The sequence below is a fragment of the Sarcophilus harrisii genome, chromosome 5 (genome assembly GCF_902635505.1).
Source record: "Sarcophilus harrisii chromosome 5, mSarHar1.11, whole genome shotgun sequence".
NCBI lineage: Eukaryota > Metazoa > Chordata > Mammalia > Dasyuromorphia > Dasyuridae > Sarcophilus > Sarcophilus harrisii.
This window is the reverse complement of record NC_045430.1, coordinates 102,153,719-102,173,553: the sequence shown is the minus strand read 5'-3', so window position 1 is coordinate 102,173,553 and position 19,835 is coordinate 102,153,719. Positions and strand designations below refer to the sequence as shown.

The 19,835-nt window shown below is 36.0% G+C and overlaps 1 protein-coding gene across 1 annotated transcript; it reads right to left on the bottom strand.

Annotated features, from left to right (window-relative positions):
* Window positions 1-1,518: 1,518 nt before the first annotated feature.
* Window positions 1,519-17,542, bottom strand: TMEM52B (transmembrane protein 52B). The gene is made up of 6 exons (XM_031938189.1): window positions 17,452-17,542; window positions 16,894-17,040; window positions 14,565-14,608; window positions 9,951-9,989; window positions 4,539-4,705; window positions 1,519-2,480 (listed from the first exon to the last, which is right to left on the bottom strand). The coding sequence occupies exons 2-6, from the start codon at window positions 16,945-16,947 to the stop codon at window positions 2,224-2,226; spliced, it is 561 nt and encodes a 186-aa protein (XP_031794049.1). The 5' UTR covers window positions 16,948-17,040; window positions 17,452-17,542; the 3' UTR covers window positions 1,519-2,223.
* Between the last annotated feature and the right edge of the window lie 2,293 nt (window positions 17,543-19,835).

Here is a 19,835-nt window from a genome sequence, read left to right as displayed (position 1 = left end):
CTTTCCTATACTGCTTTAGAAACAATTAGGTAGCTCTGTATATAGAATACAGAGCCTCAAGTCAGCAAGATTCAACTTTCTGAGTTCAAATTAAGCTTCTGTATTTATTAGTGGTATGATCCTGGGCAAGTCACTTTACCCTGTTTGCCTCAGTTCTTTATCTGTAAAATGAACTGGGGAAGGCAAATCAGTTTAGTTTCTCTACCAAGAAAATGCCACAAATGGGGTCATTAAGAGTCGAACTTGACTGAAATGAATACTACTTTAGTGCTTCAAATGATGCTCACTGTCTCAGTGCATTAGCAGAACATTTTGTGTAATGTTGAAACCTATGCTGTAAATTCCTTGCATGCTTATTGTTTACTATACTTCTATCAGTTCCACATATGTTGCTGTGCAATGTTACACATATACTATTGCTATGGATGTTTACTATATATTTTTGCATGAAATCAATGTACTTGGTCACTAACTGTAACTGTGATGTTATGTATTTTATATTACATTGACATGTGTGATCTTAGTTTAATCTATAAACTCCTTAATTAAAATAAGAAAGGACCTCAGAGGTCCTTGAATCCAAACCCCTCATTTTGTCATTGAGGAACCTGAAACATAGAGTTTGTTCCAAGGATCTCCTGAGACCTAAGACCCACTGACTTCCAAGCCAGTGTTCTTTACAAAGTATCACACTATCCTATTAAGTTCACTATTGGTTTTATGTTATGTTATGGGTTAAGTTATGTTGGTAATATGGTTTATTATTATGTTCACATTATGCTCTAATGCATGTTGTGCTAGGACAAATGCATGTTGTATGAAGTTGGATATTAACAGTTTATATTATTTGTGATATATGTTCACACATGTTTCCATGTATCCTGCAAGGAATTTACTAAAATTTTCACATTCTTTACTGGGAGGAAGATTCGTGGAGATTAAATTTTTCAGTGGCCAAAATATAATGCCCAAGGAACTGGATTTTTATTGCTAATAGTTGTGTGTAATAAAGGCTAGGGGAATGAACAATACTGCTCTTTCCCTTAGCTTGCCTTTTAGTCTCAAATTCATTTATATACCAAAACAGATAGGATATAAGGAGTATCTAATTCTAAATGGTATGGTTGTCTGGAATAGAGGCTAGCAATCTCATTGCAAATAAGAAGAAAGATGCTATCTGCATCCAGAGAAAAATTTGAGAAACAGAAGTATGTATAATTTTACACACACACACACACACACACACACCCATCTATGTGTATATCTGTGTTTAATGGTAGCCATTTCTAGGGTGAAGAAAGGGAGGGAAAGACAAAAGGGAAAAAAAGAAATTTACATGATAACTTTATTATATCTTTAAAGGGAATAGCAAGTTGTACATAAAAAAATTGCAGTTTCATGTGCAATCAGCTTTATTATATTTTGTTATGGAAATGCTTGTTTTATTCCATAAATTAAAATAAAATAAATTTTTAAAAAAGAAAAAGACTTAATCAGTCTAGAGGCCCTCTCTTTGCCTTTTGCTAGTAGAATGTGATGGCTTTGACTAAAGCTCATTCGCTATGCTCTTAGTAGGGGGAGATTCAAGCCACTATATCATGAGTAAGAGTAGAGATGGACATCAAGTAACTTAAAAGAAAAGAAATCTAGAAACTGGGAGCAGGGAGAATGTCCTGCAGAGATTATTATACCCAGAAGTTAACATTAGATCAATGGATAGCAGAAAAGCAGTCCCCATATGGGACTACATGTGCATAGGTCTTTGCAAAACTATCAGGAACTAGCAGAAAAATACGCCCAGTGGAGATTCAATACAGGGAGGAGCAATCAAGGAACAAGAGCAATGAGAAAAACAGGATGACTTCATCAGAAGACACTTGTGATCCTGAAGCTCTGAAGGTGATTTGGTCGTTCACATGTGGTTCTTAGAAACACATTCTCTAAGTGCGTGCCCCTCTTATGCCCATTTCCCACCACCACACCAATGTGTATCTTTGTGGGAGAATATTCTCCAGATTTATGGGAAGGAATGTTCTATTTTGATTTTTATGACTACATTATTTCATTAAATGCCTTTGTTTTGAACAAATTGTGTCCTCTGGCTGACTAGAGAAAGAAGTAAACATATTGAAAGAGGCTCAAAAGTTAGAGTTTTGAGTGGCTACAGACTCACAGACTACCTTGAACCCAGAATAGCTATCTTAGGGACTCCAAGTAAGACTGTTAATTGGAGGTGTCCTCCACATGTTGTTGGGGAACGTCCTTCTCCCCATGCGGCAGTTGCTTCTCTTCAGGTACTGGAGCCAGATCAGGAGCTTTCTGCCCACATCTGGACACTGTGAAGCGGCTCATGTGCAGAGCTTCCTCATAGCCTGGGGGCGTCTCCAGGGTTGAGGACAAAGAAGGTATCTGCACAGGGTTGTGAGAGTGAGCTACTGCAAAAATCCTGCGGGCTGCTGGTCCAAAGACTGATTGAAGAGCTGTCAGAGAGAAAGAAAGAGGTGTCAGGAGCTAGAGCATGGGAACCATGCTTGAAAAACAGATCTTGACCTCAGTGTATTAGGTTATCTTTTTTTCTGCAAATATGCAAACTATGACCACCAACACTCCTGCCCTCATACCTATTTCCATAATCCCTAGATCAAGAAGCATCTTCTTTCCCTCTTTGAAAACCCATTTATTCTGATACCCTGGATTTATCCTTCTCTGCTTTTCTGGTCCCACTGCCCTTTGACCAACTAACTCCCCCTTCCTGATATACTTAGAAATCTTTCGATGAACTCATTTACACAGTTCTTTGCCTATCCTTTTTTTTTCTACCTGACATCTTTTTATGCTTTTTATACTGTTCTGCGTTAGTATAAAAACTTAGTTTCTACAGCTTTCACTAGGGGTAAAAAAAAAAAAAAACTATAAAAAAACTTTCAGTCCTGTAATAGATTCCAGTGCTGATCACTGAATTTTGGGAAAGATAGTCATAGAATTGAAGAAGGAATGAGTGAATGAATGAAAAAGTTGTTATTAAGTATTTATTATATATAAAGCACTGTGATAAGCATAGGAGTCACAAGAAAAATAAGACAGCTCCTGCTTTCAAGGAGTTAACATTCTCATGGGTGAGATGTATACAGGAGATTTCAATTGCAAATAATATGGAGAAGCCTGGTGGTCCTCAGGATGCAGGAACAGAGGAGATGGAAATTATTTTTATTGGTAGAACTATATTTGTTTCGGTTGCTGAAGCTTTTAACAGAACTTTCGTGGTGAGAACTTTGACCTAGCAAAAAAGTCACTATAGGGATAAAAGTGTTTTAGAAAGAATAAACTAAAATACAGAATTCTTCAGTAAAGAGAAACAAACTTTTCCAACTTTTATTAAAAAGGGATATCATTAAAATCTATAAAACTGTGAAGAGGTTTGGGTTATAGAAATATGGACTTATAGATTTTTGGAAAAAAGAAGTGTATTTTATACAATGGATAGTAATAATGATGATGATGTTAGCTGGCATTTCTATATCACTTTCAGGTTTTGTAAAGCACTTTAAAAATATTACATGATTTTATCTCCTCAACAGCCTTAGGAGGTAGATACTGTTATTATCCCCATTTTGCTGAGAAGGCAACTAAGACAAATTGAAATTAAATGATTTGCCAAGGGTCATACTTACTAAGTTTCTGAGGCAGAATTTGAACTCAGATTTTACTGATTTCAGGTCCAGCATAATAATCCACTAGCTATAGTAAAATTTTAAAATGTTGCACTCCTTAGAGGTGGTACAGATTGAAAACACATGTAAATTTCATGAAGACAAAAGAATGCATGCATGATAGATCTCTAATTGTATCTTCAGTAGAAGTTAGGAACATTTTTAAGTAGGGTCATCATTAACATTTTGAAATTTTTATGAAGGAACCATTTGTTTCCACAAAATATCTTTTGGTGGTAGCAATAGATAATAATAGAATGTCAGGATGAACAGATGTAATTGAGGAATATATTTTAAAAGATAGATCCTTTTAAGAAAACTCTGTGATCCCTTTATCATATCAAGGGATTTTTCTTCATAGATTATCATTACCATACCAAAAAAAAAAAAAAATCCTGATTCTCCCCTTATCTCTCTGCCCGCAATGTTAGATTCTTTAGATTTCTTAGTATGGGAACAAAATCCTCTCTTTTGGATGTCTGCTTCTTATCCTTTTTAGCACTTGGAATATCTACAAATCAATCAGAATTAAAGAATTCTGAATTCCTGAGAATGCAGATCTACTCTTACAGGGGTCCTCAAACTACGGCCCGCGGCCAGATGCAGCAGCTGAGGACGTTTATCCCCCTCACCCAGGGCTATAAAGTTTTTTTATTTAAAGGCCCACAAAACAAAGTTTTTGTTTTTACTATAGTCCAGCCCTCTGTCTGAGGGACAGTGAACTGGCCCCCTATTTAAAAAGTTTGAGGACCCCTGTAAAAGGTCTACACTTCTTTCAAGTATTTTTCTTCCTTGGTTCCCCCTGTATGACTCTGTGAATGTACTCACAAGTAATGGTGCTTTGAAGGGTGCTGTCATGGTCAAAAGCAATGACCGTCACTTCATATGGTGGGGGGCCCACCTCTTCTCCTGTCTGCTGTCGACTGAGGCAACAGCGGAGACAGACTGAGGTCAGTCCACACAAAAGGAATAGCCCACCAATCACCACCAGGAGCCTATAAAGGGCAGGGTACAAGGGAAAGCTATGTGAGTGGTCATACCTCTAAATCCAAATTTATACATCAATATGTGTACATTTGTTCCTTGTTTCTGTGTTTTTCAGAAGGACTTACAAAATATATATTACCCCAAATTGCTTTGATTTCAGCTTCTTAATGACCTTCATTTTTTATGAGACAGAGAGCAAAATCACATCACCATACTGATGTTAGAATTGTTAAAATAACAGAGTGGTTTATAGAGGGCTATGTTTGTTGTTATTCAGTCCATTTAATCATGTCTGACTCTTAGTGAGTTTCTTGACTAAGATCCTGGAGTGGTGTGACATTTCCTTCTCCAGCTTATTTTACAAATAAGGAAACTAAGGCAAACTGGTTAGATTTGAACTCAAGAAAATAAGTCTTCCTGGCTCCAGGCCTGGAACACAATCCACTATACCACCTAGCACCCTGGGACAATGTTGTACCACACTAAAATAAAACCTTTCTCTTCCCTGGAAACGGTGATCTGGGTACTTCTTTTCATGTCTCTCCAATACATAGTTACCTGGTTCAGCTGTCTGAAATAGTAAGGATTTCTGACCTGCTCTTTTGTTAATTGAGAATGGATCGGTTACCGATCTACAATTCCAATAACTTAATTAATATGACTATAGATGTGGCCACTATTTCTTAGGAGCTGGATTAAAATGACTAGTTCCACAATCATTTCTGTGCACAGAAAAAGAATAGCATTTAGAAAAAGGTCCATTAAGTCTCCAACATATTGAGCATGAAATTTGTTGTAGCAGGTCATAGTAAACAAATAAATCCTTTGCTTGGGAAAAATAGGGAGCAGGAGGCAATGATGGGTTTGCACTTGACAAGAAGGAAAAAAATATGAGAAAAAATTATGGCATATGAATGTAATGGAATATTATTGTGGTATAAAAATGATGAAAGATATTTGCAAAGAATTTTGGGAAGTAGGAATAGATGCAGAGTGAAGTAAGCACAAAAAGAACAGTTTATACAATGAGGCCAATATTGAAAATTAAAACAACTTTGAAAGCCTTAAATATTCTAATCAAAGCAATGACCAACTACATTTCCATCTTTGGTGAAACATGGTATCACTTCTCTTTCAGAGAATTTATGGACTCAGGATGTGAAAAGAGGTCTTCATTTTTGGACATGGCCTCTGTGTAAATTTGTCATACATATTTTTTTGTTGTTGCTAAAAGGTTCTCTTATTTCCCCTCTGTTTTTTAATGTGAGGGGTTGGGGGGATGATAAGCAATAGTGGTGCCATTGAAAGAAGATATGTGAAACTTTTTTTAAAAAAAACTTTAAAGAGAACAGAAAGAGGTTCAGAATGTAGTAAAGAAAGCAGAACCATTTTGAAAGGAATATGTAGAATTTATTATAGATTTCATGAACTGGGCATGTGGTGTATACACAAAGTACCTGGCATAGTACTGCTTAGGTAGAATTATGGATCTATAATTCCAATAACTTGTGTTAATATAACTATAGATTTGACCACTAATTTCTTAGGAGCTAGATTGAAATGATTGAGGAAACTTTCCAGAAGAATTGTTATGACATGAAATTTGGTGCCTGGGGAGCATATATAGACATTATTCAATGAACCCTGTAGTCTGTTTTGATTGGCTGAGTTTCTAGAGCTGATATGTATCTTCAAAAGGGACTGAAGCAATCTCTACCTACTTTCTTGGGCCATTTTCTCCTAAGCTACATTCTCTGTGATTCTTTTGCAAATCTTCTGCTGATGGCTTCCACTGAAAGAAATGCTGGGAGGAAAGAGACCTTAGGCCTTCCCTATTGAAGCCATCCTGTGAGTCTATGAAATTTTTGGATTTTTTGTCTGTGTTGGGAGACACAGAAGAGGGGAAAGGGGCATCCTGGTGTCTTATTGTCAGAGTTTTTCAGCCAACTAAAGCAATGATGTCCTGGAGAAGCAAGGAGTGTCTTTAGAAGTGACTTTCATGACCCCACTTAGGGTAGCTGCAGTAAGGATTCATCCAGGAGTCACGACACAGCTAAACATGAACCAAAGAGGCCCAATGTTATGTGGGATTTGTGTTGAGTGAGCCTATTCTCTGCAGAAGATTGAGGTAGTATAAGGGAAAGTGTGTCTCTGAGGTGTTGGATCAAAATGACTTAACACAATTTTGTTATTGTTTTATCTTCAAAGTAAGATTTTCTTTCCTTATCCCTGGCCTAGCACTCTTATCAAAACTGGGTCACCAGCTTCCCATTTGGGATAATGGGTATTGGAAAAAGAAGGCAGCAAAGGAACATTTCCCAGGGGACCATTTGGGATTCCATGAGAAAAATGTTAATGTTAGTGAATTTTTTCTCTAAAATATTATATAGAATATATCATAGAATATCTATATATAACATGAAATATTAATAAAATAAAAATGTCATAATGTTTATTATAAGTATACTGAGGACTAATTGGCTATAGGAGTCAGCCTATGGAGTATGATCAGTTACCATTCTTAGTTCTGGTTGATCTTGTGAGAACTTTGATGTCTGCCACAAGAAAAGGCCTTTTTTTTTTTGAGCTTATCTCTTTATCATATTGCTGAATTTTCTACCTTCACAACATCTCTTATATGCATCCCTTTTCTCTTTCTTTTTTTGAATTGTCTTTTTTTTTTAAGGCAATTGGGGTTAAGTGACTCGTCCAGGGTCACACAGCCAATAAGAGTTAAGTGTCTGAGGCTGGATTTGAACTCTGGTTCTCCTGATTCCAGGGTCAGTGCTCTATCCACTGTGCCCTCTAGCTGTCCCTGCATTCCCTTTTCTCTTCTCACACACTGTGACCTTGGTTCAGGCCATCTTCTCCTTATGCCTTGAATATTCAATAACCTTCTGTTTGATCTTGCCTCGTCTCTCCCCATTCCAATCCATCCCTTTACTCAATGGCTAGAGTGATTTTACTAAAGTTTAAATATATGTTACTTCTTCAACAACAAATGTTACTATTTCAGTCAAGAGTTAAAGTGGCTTCCTATTATCTCCAGGACAAAATATAAAAGTATCAGTTTGGCTTTTAAAGCCCTTCAAAACCTAGCCCCTTCACACTTTTCTAGTTTTCTTATATCTTACTGCCCTTCAGAGAGTTTGTGGGGTTTTCAGTTGTGATCTAGTGATACTGACTTTTTTACTATTCCTTGAATATGTTACGCTATCTCCAAATTTCATGCCTTTTCACTGTATATCATCTGTGCTGGGAATGCTCACTCTATCACCTCTGATTCCCAATTTCCCTGGTTTCCTTCAGAACTCATCATGAACCCCACCTTTTGCTGAAACTCTTTCCTATTCTATCCCTTCCTTTTGAAATTTCTACCAATTTACACTGTATATAGCTTACATTTGTAGTTTTTTGTGTATTTTTTTCCTATTAGCATTTTTGTTCCTTTAGGGCAGGGATGATAGTTTAAAAAATAATAGCACTATTTAAGGTTTACAAAGTACTTTGCCAAATATTATCTCATCTTAATTTCATAATTATCCTGTAAGCTAAGTGCTATTATTTTTCTCTTTTTACAGATGAGGAAACTGAGGCAAAGTGAGGTAAGATGATTTGCTCAGGATCACACAGTTAGTGTCTGAGACTGAATTTGAATGCAAATCTTGCTGACTCTAAGCCTAGCACTTTCTACATTGTATCACCTATCTCTCTACCATGTTTTTTGCCTTCTTTTTTATTCCTGATGCTTAGTTCAGTTCTTGGCACAAAGTGAATAATTAATAATGGCTAGTAGCTCTCTTCTGGATATTTTCCAATTAATGTCCTTCATAAATTAGGTTTATAACATTCCATATTTGATCCATTCAGAGTAAAACACACCAAAACTACTGCTTTCTCATTCCTAGACACAGTAATGAAACCCAAGATGTCTTAGCTTTTTTAAGCATCATATATCTCATTATTGTCTCATAATGAACTTGCAACTACCCAGCTTTTCTGCAGATAACTCTATCTAGTCCTACTGTCCTGCTCATTTTATACTTATTAAAATCGATTTCTGAAATCAAGTGCCAAGATATTTACAGTTATTTCTATTAATCTCCTGTCTATTAAAATTAAAAGAAAGAGTGGTAGTATAGCTTAGTGGCTGGTATTTCACAAACTTAGTCTTGGGCTGTGGGCCATTTTTATCAATGATTTTGATAGACATCCTTATCAAAACTGCAGATGGCACAAAGTTTAGGGAGAAAACAGAGTTTAGATTACAAAGTCAAAATTTAAAAAAACATCTCGATAGGATACAACATTGAACCAAATCCAATAAAATTAAATTTAATAAGACTAAATAGAAAGTTTTAAAATAAAATTTATAAAGTTGGGTTCAGAAACTTAATTTTACATGTGAGGTAGATTAACTTTCCCTCCTAATTTTGTGGTATTTTATGAATTTTATAAGCATGCTACATATATCTTTATCCAGGTCATTGATTAAAAACTTTTAATAGCACAAGATGCAGGACAGATCTGAGACCTGCACCTAACATTATCCTTCCAAGTCTATATCAAATCATTAATGACTACTTTAGGGGTTAGATCATTCTATTAATTCCTAATCTACTAAAAGTATTATAGTCTATCATTGCCTGTTTTTGTACAAGCACACCAAGAATGTTTTTTTATATTTCAAAATAGTTTTATTGCATAAAAATAGAAAACCTATTCTTAGTTCACAGGCTTTACAAAAACAGGTGGCAAGTTGGATTTGGTCCTCAGACCACAGTTTGCTGACACCAGAGGCTTTGTCATATATAGTTACATAAGTTGCATTCAGGAAAGGAAATTTTATTTAAATGAGAAGTCACAATGGTAGTCTAAAGAATCTATTTAATGTCATCCTGTGAGGCCTCTGCCTTTAGATCTACATGGTATAGTAGAAATAATATTTCAAATATTATTGACATAGGATTTGAAGTTAGAAGACCTAATTCAAATCCTAGCTGTAGCTCTTATTGATGTGGGTCTGAATATATACTTAACTCTTTGAGTTTCATTTATCTTACCTATAAAATGAGGATTTAACTTACCTTCCTCACCAGTATAATATGAGAAACAAGCTTTATAATGTGCCCAATAAAAATGCATTATTTCCATTAGAAACTTATAATGGCATTAGAAACTTATAAAATATCCTTAAGACCAATAAATGTTGATAATGGATAGCTTGATGGAGAATTTTCTTTGGCAACTTACCAGATGTACCAGAGATGGACCCAGTCAGTGGTCAGACAGCTGGTGATGAAACAGAAAGATCAGGTCACATAGTGAAAACAGTGAAAAAATTATTATATAGTTATGTAGTTGTTATATAGGGAAAGCTTGTTATAAGGTTGGTATCAAGGGGAAATGATATAATTCATGTAATGAATGTTCTCTATTAAAGAAAGCTTGTAATTTGATTTAATCTGCACCCATACTTTATAATGTGGTTCTCCCACCATTTCCTTCTTCATTCTTGATTTACATGACCAGATAGTCCTCCTCCATGCTAAGGCTAACTCCTCTACATATAATTTTGGGGTAGGAGAGGCAAGGCGGTCAAGATTAAATGACATGCCCAAGATGACATCTACTAAGTATCTGAGGCTGGATTTGAACTCAGGTCCTCCTGACTCCAAGGCTGCTCTATCCACTGCTCCACCTAGCTGCCCTTCTAGATGTACTCTTGAGCCCATTTACTCTTTTTTTCCCCCAGATTTTTTTCTCCCTCTATCATTCCCACTATTTTCTTAATCTTAAATCTGTTAGTTGGTTGCTTTCTTATTGCTTACAAACATGTTCATCTCTCTTCTAGCCTTAAAAAAATCCCTCACTAAATCTAACTTCTATCTTTCCTCATATATTTCTTCCATTTTGTGGCTAAACTTGAGAAAGTCTTCTATACTCAATGTTTCTATTTTGTTTTCTCTAATTCCCTTGATTTTGTAGTTTGGCATCTGATCTCATTCAATTGAAACTACTTTCTTCAAGGGTACTAGTGATCTCAATTATCAAATCTAATTTTTCTCAGTCCTTATCCTTCTTGGCCTCTCTGAAGCCATTGAAAATTCTCAATTACCCTCTTCTCCCTGTTTCTTCTCTTTATATCTTTGTGATACTGCTCCCTCCATGTTCTCCTCTCAGAGGCGTCTGATCCCTTTTTCTTAGTCTTTTTTTTGCTAGATTTTTAGCCAGGTCATGTGACCTATCCTTGGATTTTCCTTGAGGCGCTATACTGAACCTTGTCTTTTCCTTCTATACTACTTCACTTAATCTCATCAGCACCCATAGATTCAATTATCTCTCTCTGCAAATGATTGTCACATCTTGAACTAGATAGCCCATAGATAAATTAAACTCAATAAATCCAAAATTATACTCATTATCTTTTCTACCTTTTCATCAAAGCTTCTTTTCTTCCTAATTTTCTCATTATTGTTGAGGGTACCATCATTTCCCTAGTCACCCCAGTGTCCTAGGTGTCATCCTAAATTTGTTCCTCTTTCTTGTCATCTCTCATCTGTTGCCAATGTCTGTTGAGTCTAAGCCAATAATATCCTCTCTATGGTCCCCTCTTATCCTCTGACACTGGCCCAGTGAAGGTCTTTATCACTTTGTGCTTATGTAGGTGACATGTTGCACTCCATTAAAGAAGAAGGGAAAAGTAGGAGACATATTTAGACTTGCTAAAGCTAAGAATACTTCCCAAATAATTGTTTCTGGAATCCAGGCAATCAGATTGATGTTTTGACTATTTCTGTTTTCAGTAGGACCTGTGGCTATGCTACTCTAAAAAGATACTGTTTCTAACAACTTCTATATTTCTTAGAGCTAGAATTATGGTATATAAGCTTTCTTGCCCCTGACCCTAATTGCCAATCAGTTACCCATGCTACTTGGCCTGCCTGCTTTGGTGAAATAAAGCTTTGACTTAAAAAGAATTATGTATGAGTATTCTCTCACTCCAGTTCCAAACCACCACTCTTCCGCAGTGGATTATCCTAATGCTCTGCTGGCTGTTCTCCCTATCTTAAGGCTCTTCCCATTCCAGTTCATCTTCTATGATCTGTCTACTCAGCTATCAAAGTGATCTCCCTAAAGCATAGATCTGACTATGTCAGTCCCTCCATTCAATAAACCATATTATCTAAGTTCAAGCACAGAATCCTTTATTTGACTTTTAAAGAACTTTACAATCCCCCCTTCCCACCTTCTTATACTTCACTTCTTTCCACATTGTCCATGATCTAGTGAAACTGACTCCTTTGCTGTTCTCCACTCATGACACTCTATCCTCCAACTTCATGAATTTTCATGCACTGAGCTAATGTTCCATGTCTGGAATTCTTTCTCTTTTCATTTCCTGCATCTCTTGACTTCTTTCAAGTCTCAATTAACAACCAACCTTCTACAAGAAGCCTTTCTCAATCCCTCTTTTCTTTATCTTAGTGATTTCACCCTGAAGTGATCTCCAGTTTATCCTGTGTATTTCTAGTTTGCACATAGCTGTTTACATATTTTCTTTTCTTCCTCCATTAGACTCTGAACACTTTGAGATAGGGACTTGTGCCCCTTTTTTCTTTTGTATCTTCAATCCTCAGCATTGTACTTGATACATAATAAATATTTATAAATGCTTGCTAACTTCTTGTTCCCACTAGCTTCCCAGTCTTCTCCAACTGAGCAAATCACTTAACTTCTTTGCTTCAGTTTCCTCATCGGTAAAATGATCTAGAGAAAGAAGAGGCAAAGCACTCCAGTATCTTTACTAAAAAAAAAAATCCCAAATGGAATCACACAGAATTACACATGACTTTGTCTCTCTCTGCCCCTTCCTTCCATCTCTTCTCTTATATCTCTTTCTCTCACACTCACCTGTCTCTGTCTCCCCTTCCTCCATCTCCATCTCTCTTACTCTCTTCTTTTTTCTCCTTTCTTCTCCCTCCTTCCCTGCCTTCCCTCTGTCTCACTCTTTTCCCCTCCTCATCCCTTTCTGTCCCTTTTTTCAATCTCATTTCTCTCTCTTTCATTTTTTTGCTTTATCCATTAAAGTCCAACTCAAATATCACTTCCCATTTCCTCCCCATTATATTTTGTACCACTAAAGTGGTCTTATGTTAATATTATGTATAGCACTTTATGTTTTCCTCAATTGTAAGCTTTGTGAAGACAGAGACATAATGCTTCATCTAAATTTTTTGGTTTATTCTCACCAAAGCATAGCATCTTGTTCTATAGATATGGCAGCTTATTAAATATTCATAGAATAGAAATTGTGCTAAGTTAAAGATAGAATGGGGGGATATTGGTGTAAAGATGGAATGGGATTGAGTATCAAAGATATCTAGATAAAGAAAGAGTTGGATTAAAATCCCAATTCAGACATTTTATTGACTTGGACCAAAAGGACTCTAAGATCTGAGGATGGAAGGAAGCTTAGACCTCATCTAGTTCAAATCCCTCATTTTAGAGAAGAAATTGGGCACAAAGAGGTTCTCAAGGTCACCCAGAGAACAAGCAGCAGCAGCTTCCTGTGACTCCAGGAACAACACTTTTTCTGACTGTACTGCTCTGACTTTCTTTATTTAACCTCACTGTACCTTGATTCCTTCATCTGTGAAGTAAGATTAACTCACAAGGTTGTTGCATGGCTTAAATATCATCTTTAATTATTAATTTAAGAGAAAATAAGCATCAAAAAAGACATAATTCTTGTCTTCAAGGCATTTATGATGTAGCTGGGAAAATAGAACTAACTATATTTTCATTTAGAAAAACAATTAAATGCTAAGCTGTGGAGTATTAGCTAAAATGTTAGAGGAGTTCATAGAAAGAAAATATCAGTGTCTATGGAGAAGTCAGAAAACTTACAGAATTACTACATCAAGGAAGATAAGAGAACAAATATATTAAATAGATCACAGTGTGAATATACTTAAAGCTTATGAGATGAAGGACCTAATATTGTATTTATATATCTCCTCAAGCATCTAGCATGCTGTTTTATGATTTCCTTGAACCATTATTATACAGGTCTTAGAGAGCTGCTTGAAGCCTATAAAGTAGTAAACTACTCGGGAACCTACAGTATCAGAGATAGAATTTGCATTCAGACCTCCAACTTCAAGTCTAACACTTTCACACTAAGTATTTGCTAAATGTTTGAGAAATGAATGGATATATTGGAAAACATAATATGAAGTGGTGGTAGTACTTAGGAAATTCTAGAGATAAATGTTTGTAGCCAAGGACTATATCTAAATTAAGTCTAATGTGGATGTTGGATAATTCACAAAAGCATATAAAAGGAGTGTATAACAAGCTACTGTGATTGCATTCTACATTAATTAAGATTAATTCTACTTTTATGGATGGGGAGTCTTGTTTTGAGAATAACATTGTGAGCAATGCTGGTTTGGAATCTTTAGGATAGTGATACAACTTTGCTTCTGACAGTTATCTCTTATCTCTGAAGGTTAATGCTTCATTCTTGTTAAATTCTTTTAGTAGTGTCTGAGATTTTGCGACTCCATTTGGGGTTTTCTTGGTAAAGATAATGGAGTGGTTTGTCTTTCCTTCTCCAGCTCATTTTATAGATGAGGAAACTGAGGCAAGCAAGGTCATATAACAAGGGTCTGAGGCTATATTTGAAGCAGAGTCAGGAAAACTCTATCCACTGTACCATCCACCTTCCTCAGTTAGTACCTATCCTAGTAATAACAGAGATAGGGAAATCCCCCTACATCTACCAACTTCTTGTCCTCTGCTCCTGGCTCAACCTTTCTCCCTCCTTCTTTGGGAAATGGGTTTGGAGATTCAGATACTCACTGCTCAGAATTCACACAGTTCTCTTCACATGTCATCCAAGGAAGCTATAAAAAGTGAAAGTAACACGATTGAGCCTGCTCTGTTATATAGTCTGCTTATACCTGTTGTTTCCTTCCCCTTCTGCTGGGACCTATTTCTTCCACTGATAAGAGAACAGTTCAATCCATTTATGGGTCAATCAGCTTCACTGTGTTCTAAGGTCAGAAGTTTAAATCAAATTTGTTCATTCCCTTTTCAAAAATACGAGGACCAGGCAAAGGAGTGTGAATGAACTGTTAGAAAACTTCTTCTATTTTGGTCATGATAGTAGTGATGGTTAAGGAAAGGTATATCAAAGCCTGGTGACTGAGTGATATTCTTTTTTGTAGATTGTAACACTGATGTCTGAGGATCTGACATGACCCAGGTGTGTTTTAGTGAGTCTCAAAAAATCTCTCAGGCTGAAGTGTACCTCTACTTCAAGAGAATCTCTAGGAAACCTCAGTCCTTCTGCTCCTTAACCATCTTTTAAAGAACTCTCTGATCACCTGCAGGCACTCAGCATTCAGACTAACAAGGGCACAGGCTAGAGCAATAAAGGTCACAAGGCAATAGAAAATTCCAAGAACCTATTTCAGCAAGCATCTTTCTCTCAAGGTCCAGAATAGTCCCATATGACAATATTGTTTGGAATTATAACACAGTAAAGGGGAAATATGGACTTGCTTCTCTGCTGGTTCAGCTTCTCCTGGGGCCTGCAAAAACACTTTTTCAACTCCACCATTAGGGCTTCCACTTCCTTCTGCCATGGCTCAGAGTTGCTCTCTGCCTATGGCTCCAAATTACTCTTGAACATTCTTTTCTTCATCTGCTTCCTTAAGGTTATATAGCTTTTACTATCTTTCTAGCACTTCTTACTTCAATCTTCTGTCTTCATTAGGTAAACCTTTAACTTGCCCCATCACTTCTTGATCATCTCCTCTCCAAACCTTTTTCCCCCTTTCCAAAACTTAAAGTGTTATATTTCTCCTATTAGAATTTGACAGTCCTTGAGGGTAGGACTGTCTTACTTACATAACTATATATCTTTGGTACTTAGTACAATGCCCTGAGTAAAGTGAACACATTAAAAGCTTTTTCAGTCTATCTGTCTGTCTGTCTATCTATCTATCTATCTATCTATCTTTGTTATTCATATGACTATATCAGTAACAAATAATTCTTCCTGGACCACATTCTTCTATCTTCAAATTTATTTTTACTCTTGAATGGTTTCCTCCACCCAGTTGTCACATCACCCTGTACATATATCTTTCAGCCAAGAGTACCTACTCACAACTCTCATTACTAGGACTTCCCAATGTTTATTAAATTGAATTCTTTTATAGGCTCAATAAAAGTCAATTGTGCTTAATAGGCACAAAAACACATTAGTGACTAAGTGAAAAAACCAAGTAGAACACTAATGCCATTTCATAAATAGCAAACAAAAAGGCTAGCACCCAACCCTCTACAAATTCAGCTATGAATTAGTATTCTCAGTTTTATTCTCCATCTTTCTCTCAATGACCCTTGTTACAACTCAATTTTTTTCCTTATATATTAAACTGAAACCTTGGGGAGAAATGACCTAGTGAATTTTTCTTCTTCTCTCACATCGAATAAGCTAGTTTAATTCTAGGCTAACCTGCAACATATAATCAGGTGGAAGGCATTTGAGTAGTCCAAAGAATCTGTAAGGGATCAAATCTATACTTAAAATTTTTTAAAAATATTTTATAATTTCTCCAATTATATGTTAAAATATTTTTTTACATTTCATTAAAAAAAATTTGAGTTCCAAATTATCTACTATTTTTCTTCACCTTTCCCTTCATTGAGAAGATAAACAATTGATCAAATCTATTCTCTAGTTTTTTATCTTCTGAATCTTGGATTGTCTAATATATGAATCAGAGCCATATTAGGGGTTTAAGAGAGGGGCAATTTCCCTGTATACCTGATCTTGATATATCACATAGTATATATGTGTCTATGCGGTAAGAAAAGACTGACAACTATATCCTTAATGTATCCCAGGGAAAAGAAAAATTTGGACATTCCTGTAGCTATTATAAAGCCTTCCTGTGTCCTGCCAGAACCCAAGATAATTGTAACTTCTATTTCTTACTTTATTTTTCATTATGTTCAGACATACATGTATAATACTCCTTTATAAAACCACCATGGTCCTACTGTTAACAGATCCTGTCTCCATGCACCTTCTTTCCCACATTGAACCTCTTTCCCCAACAGAACCATGTGTATGTGTGTGAAAGCGGAGGACCTTCCTCCTCACACTTTGACTCACCTGGGAGAGATACACCAGAATGGAGAAAGTCGTAAATGGGAGATGATTGCCCATGGTGCTGAGCTTCTATTTCTTCCGATTCATGTAGTATCTACTTTCTGACTTCTTTCAAAATCCTGGGCCATCTCATAGTCCTTGACCTAAGGACTATGAGGAAAGAGACACTCTACTTAAATGAACTAAATTGCTTCAGTTTCCTCTTTCAAAGTTTATTTTTTAAGCTTATTTTTAGTCTCATATCTTCTCTCCCCTTTCTTTGGTTATTACTCCTTTATTGCTCACATCTGCTTCTTGTCCCCTTTCTGTCTAGTTTTGTTTTCTTCCCACCTTCCTTCTAAGAGGAAAGATTCAGGTTGGACCCATCTATCCTCTGTACCAGTTACCTTTGCTAGATATTGGTTTTCTTGGCTGGGGAAGCAGGGAATACAAAAGATAGATTGCCAATAAACTATAAAATCTCAATTCTAGCCTTTCTTTTCCTAAGAAAACAGTAATGTTCCTTCTCTTTCCCCATAACCTTCCAAAGAGACTGCTGAAAATTAGAGTGACAGAACTGACCTTTACCTTACTCCCCCATGTGACCACTCTCCTCCCATTTCCCTCTTTAATGGCATTGTTTCCCCTTGCTGCAGCTGAAGTCAGAAACTTGTATGGTTATGGACCATTTACCCTCAACTTCAAGAATATCTGAAGAGATTGTCAAATGGTCTGGAAAACCATCTCAAGCTGGGGCAGACCAGGTGAAGATTAAAATCAGGAATCCCTGCTGTAGCACTCTGTACACTTCACTGAGAATTTCCAGCCCCATTTAGAACAGCTAATCAATTGGTCTATGAATTAGTGTTTGAGATTCTACTGCTAGGACTGAGCCCTATATTAGATCCTTTATGAGGGACTCATTCACTCAACAAATACCTATTAAACATTTATTTCTATTAAGTTTTTATCAGTTTACTCCCCGATGTCTCCATATTGTATATCTCACTGAATCTTCCTCTCTCCTTGTAGGCACATTGTTTTTTTATACATGAATCCCTAGCACTAACACTCAATGACTGGCATAAAGGAAATAATCAATGATCTTTTCCCATTCTTTTTTTAATTAAAGTTTTTTATTTTTGAAAAATGTACATGGATAATTTTCGACATTCAATCCTACAAAACCTTGTGTTCTAATTTTTCCCTCTCTTCCCTATCCCTTCCCCCAGCAAGTGATCCAATATATGTTGAACATGTGCAATTCCTCTATATATATTTCCACAACTATCATGCTGTTCCAGAAAAATCAGATCAAAAAGGAAAATAAAATGAAAAAGAAAACAAAATGCAAGCAAACAACAACAAAAACTGAAAATATGTTTTATGGTCCACATTTAGTTCCCACTATCTTCTCTCTGGGTACAGATGGCTTTCTTTATCAGAAGACTATTAGAACTTTTACACTCAAGAGTCATGTACTTGGTGATAAGGAAAACAAACAAACAAAAAAATAAAGTAAGCGAGATATCTGCTGATTCATAGATACAAAATAAATGGATATATGGTTTTTGCCCTCTAAGAAAATATACACAAATGAGAGAGAAGATATGTGGAAAAGAAACAGAATGTGGAAAGAAATATGAAAAGAAATGCCTAATTAAGCAACATTAACAATTATTTATTTTTAGAGTGATACCTATCTTATGTATGTTGTAGATTATTAAATATTTTGTTGTTGTTCAGTCATTTTCAGTCATGTCTGATTTTTTATGATCTCATTTGGGGTTTTCTTGGCAAAGATATTGGAGGGGTTTACTATTTTCTTCTCAAGTTCATTTTATAGATGAGGAAACTGAGGTAAACAGGGTTAAGTGACTTTCCCAGGGTTATGTAGCTAATAAGCAAATGAGGTTAGATTTAAACTTCAGAAGTGAGTCTTCTGGATTGTAGAGCTGGCACTTATTCACTGCACTACCTAGTTCTGTTGTATACACCCACCCACCCACATACTGACATATGTATGTATATGTGTGTATATCTGTGTACAAATACAATATACATACATATATATATATAGACACACGCACACACACATATATATATATATATATATATATATATATATATATACATATACTATATAAATTGTCTAAATATATAGATGTAGCTCATGGATTGCAATGGATAGATATGATCTGAAATTTGGCTCACTTATGGGGAAAACAGGAGGAGGACTATATCTATATCATAGGTATAGATACATAAAAGGTCTGGGACCACTGAGGCTAGTTAATTTCTGTCAGTCTCAAAGAACGGCATAAGGCTAGAATTGTATCTACTAGTCCTCTATTTTTTGGTAATCTAAAGTTCTGATAGATTCAGAACAAAAGTCACTTCTCTGATAAAAGAAGGCATTCCTTAGCTTAAATTTTCTAGTTTAGCTTATCATTTCCAAATGCTAATGACCCAAAAGAAACAAATAGTAATAACAAATGGACCTTTATATGAAGAAAAGAGGAAACAGAAATTGAAGTTCTACAGAGTAGAATATACCAAGGAGTACATAAAAGTGAATAAGCTTTTCAACTGAGGGTGAAATAAGATCCAAGTTCAAACCAGGAGAGAGAGAATGAATTTATCCAGGGAAGGTTTTCTTGACTGACTAGATTTGCAAGCCCTTGAGATCAAGAAACATTATGAGTTTGACTCTCATATTATTCTTTCTCTTCTGCTTTCTTACCCTCTTTCTCTCTCTCTCTCTCCTCTTCTTTTTTCCCTTTCCCTATCCATCTCTTCCCTTTTCCTTCTCTCCTCCTCACCCCTTCTTCCCTTTCCCTCCTTTTCCTCTCTCTCTCTCTCTCCCTCTCTTTCTTTCCTATCCACCTCTTTTCCCTTAAATCTTTCCCCTTATACCATATTTTATAACTGATGAAATTGAGACCTGAGGAACTTGACTTAGGAGT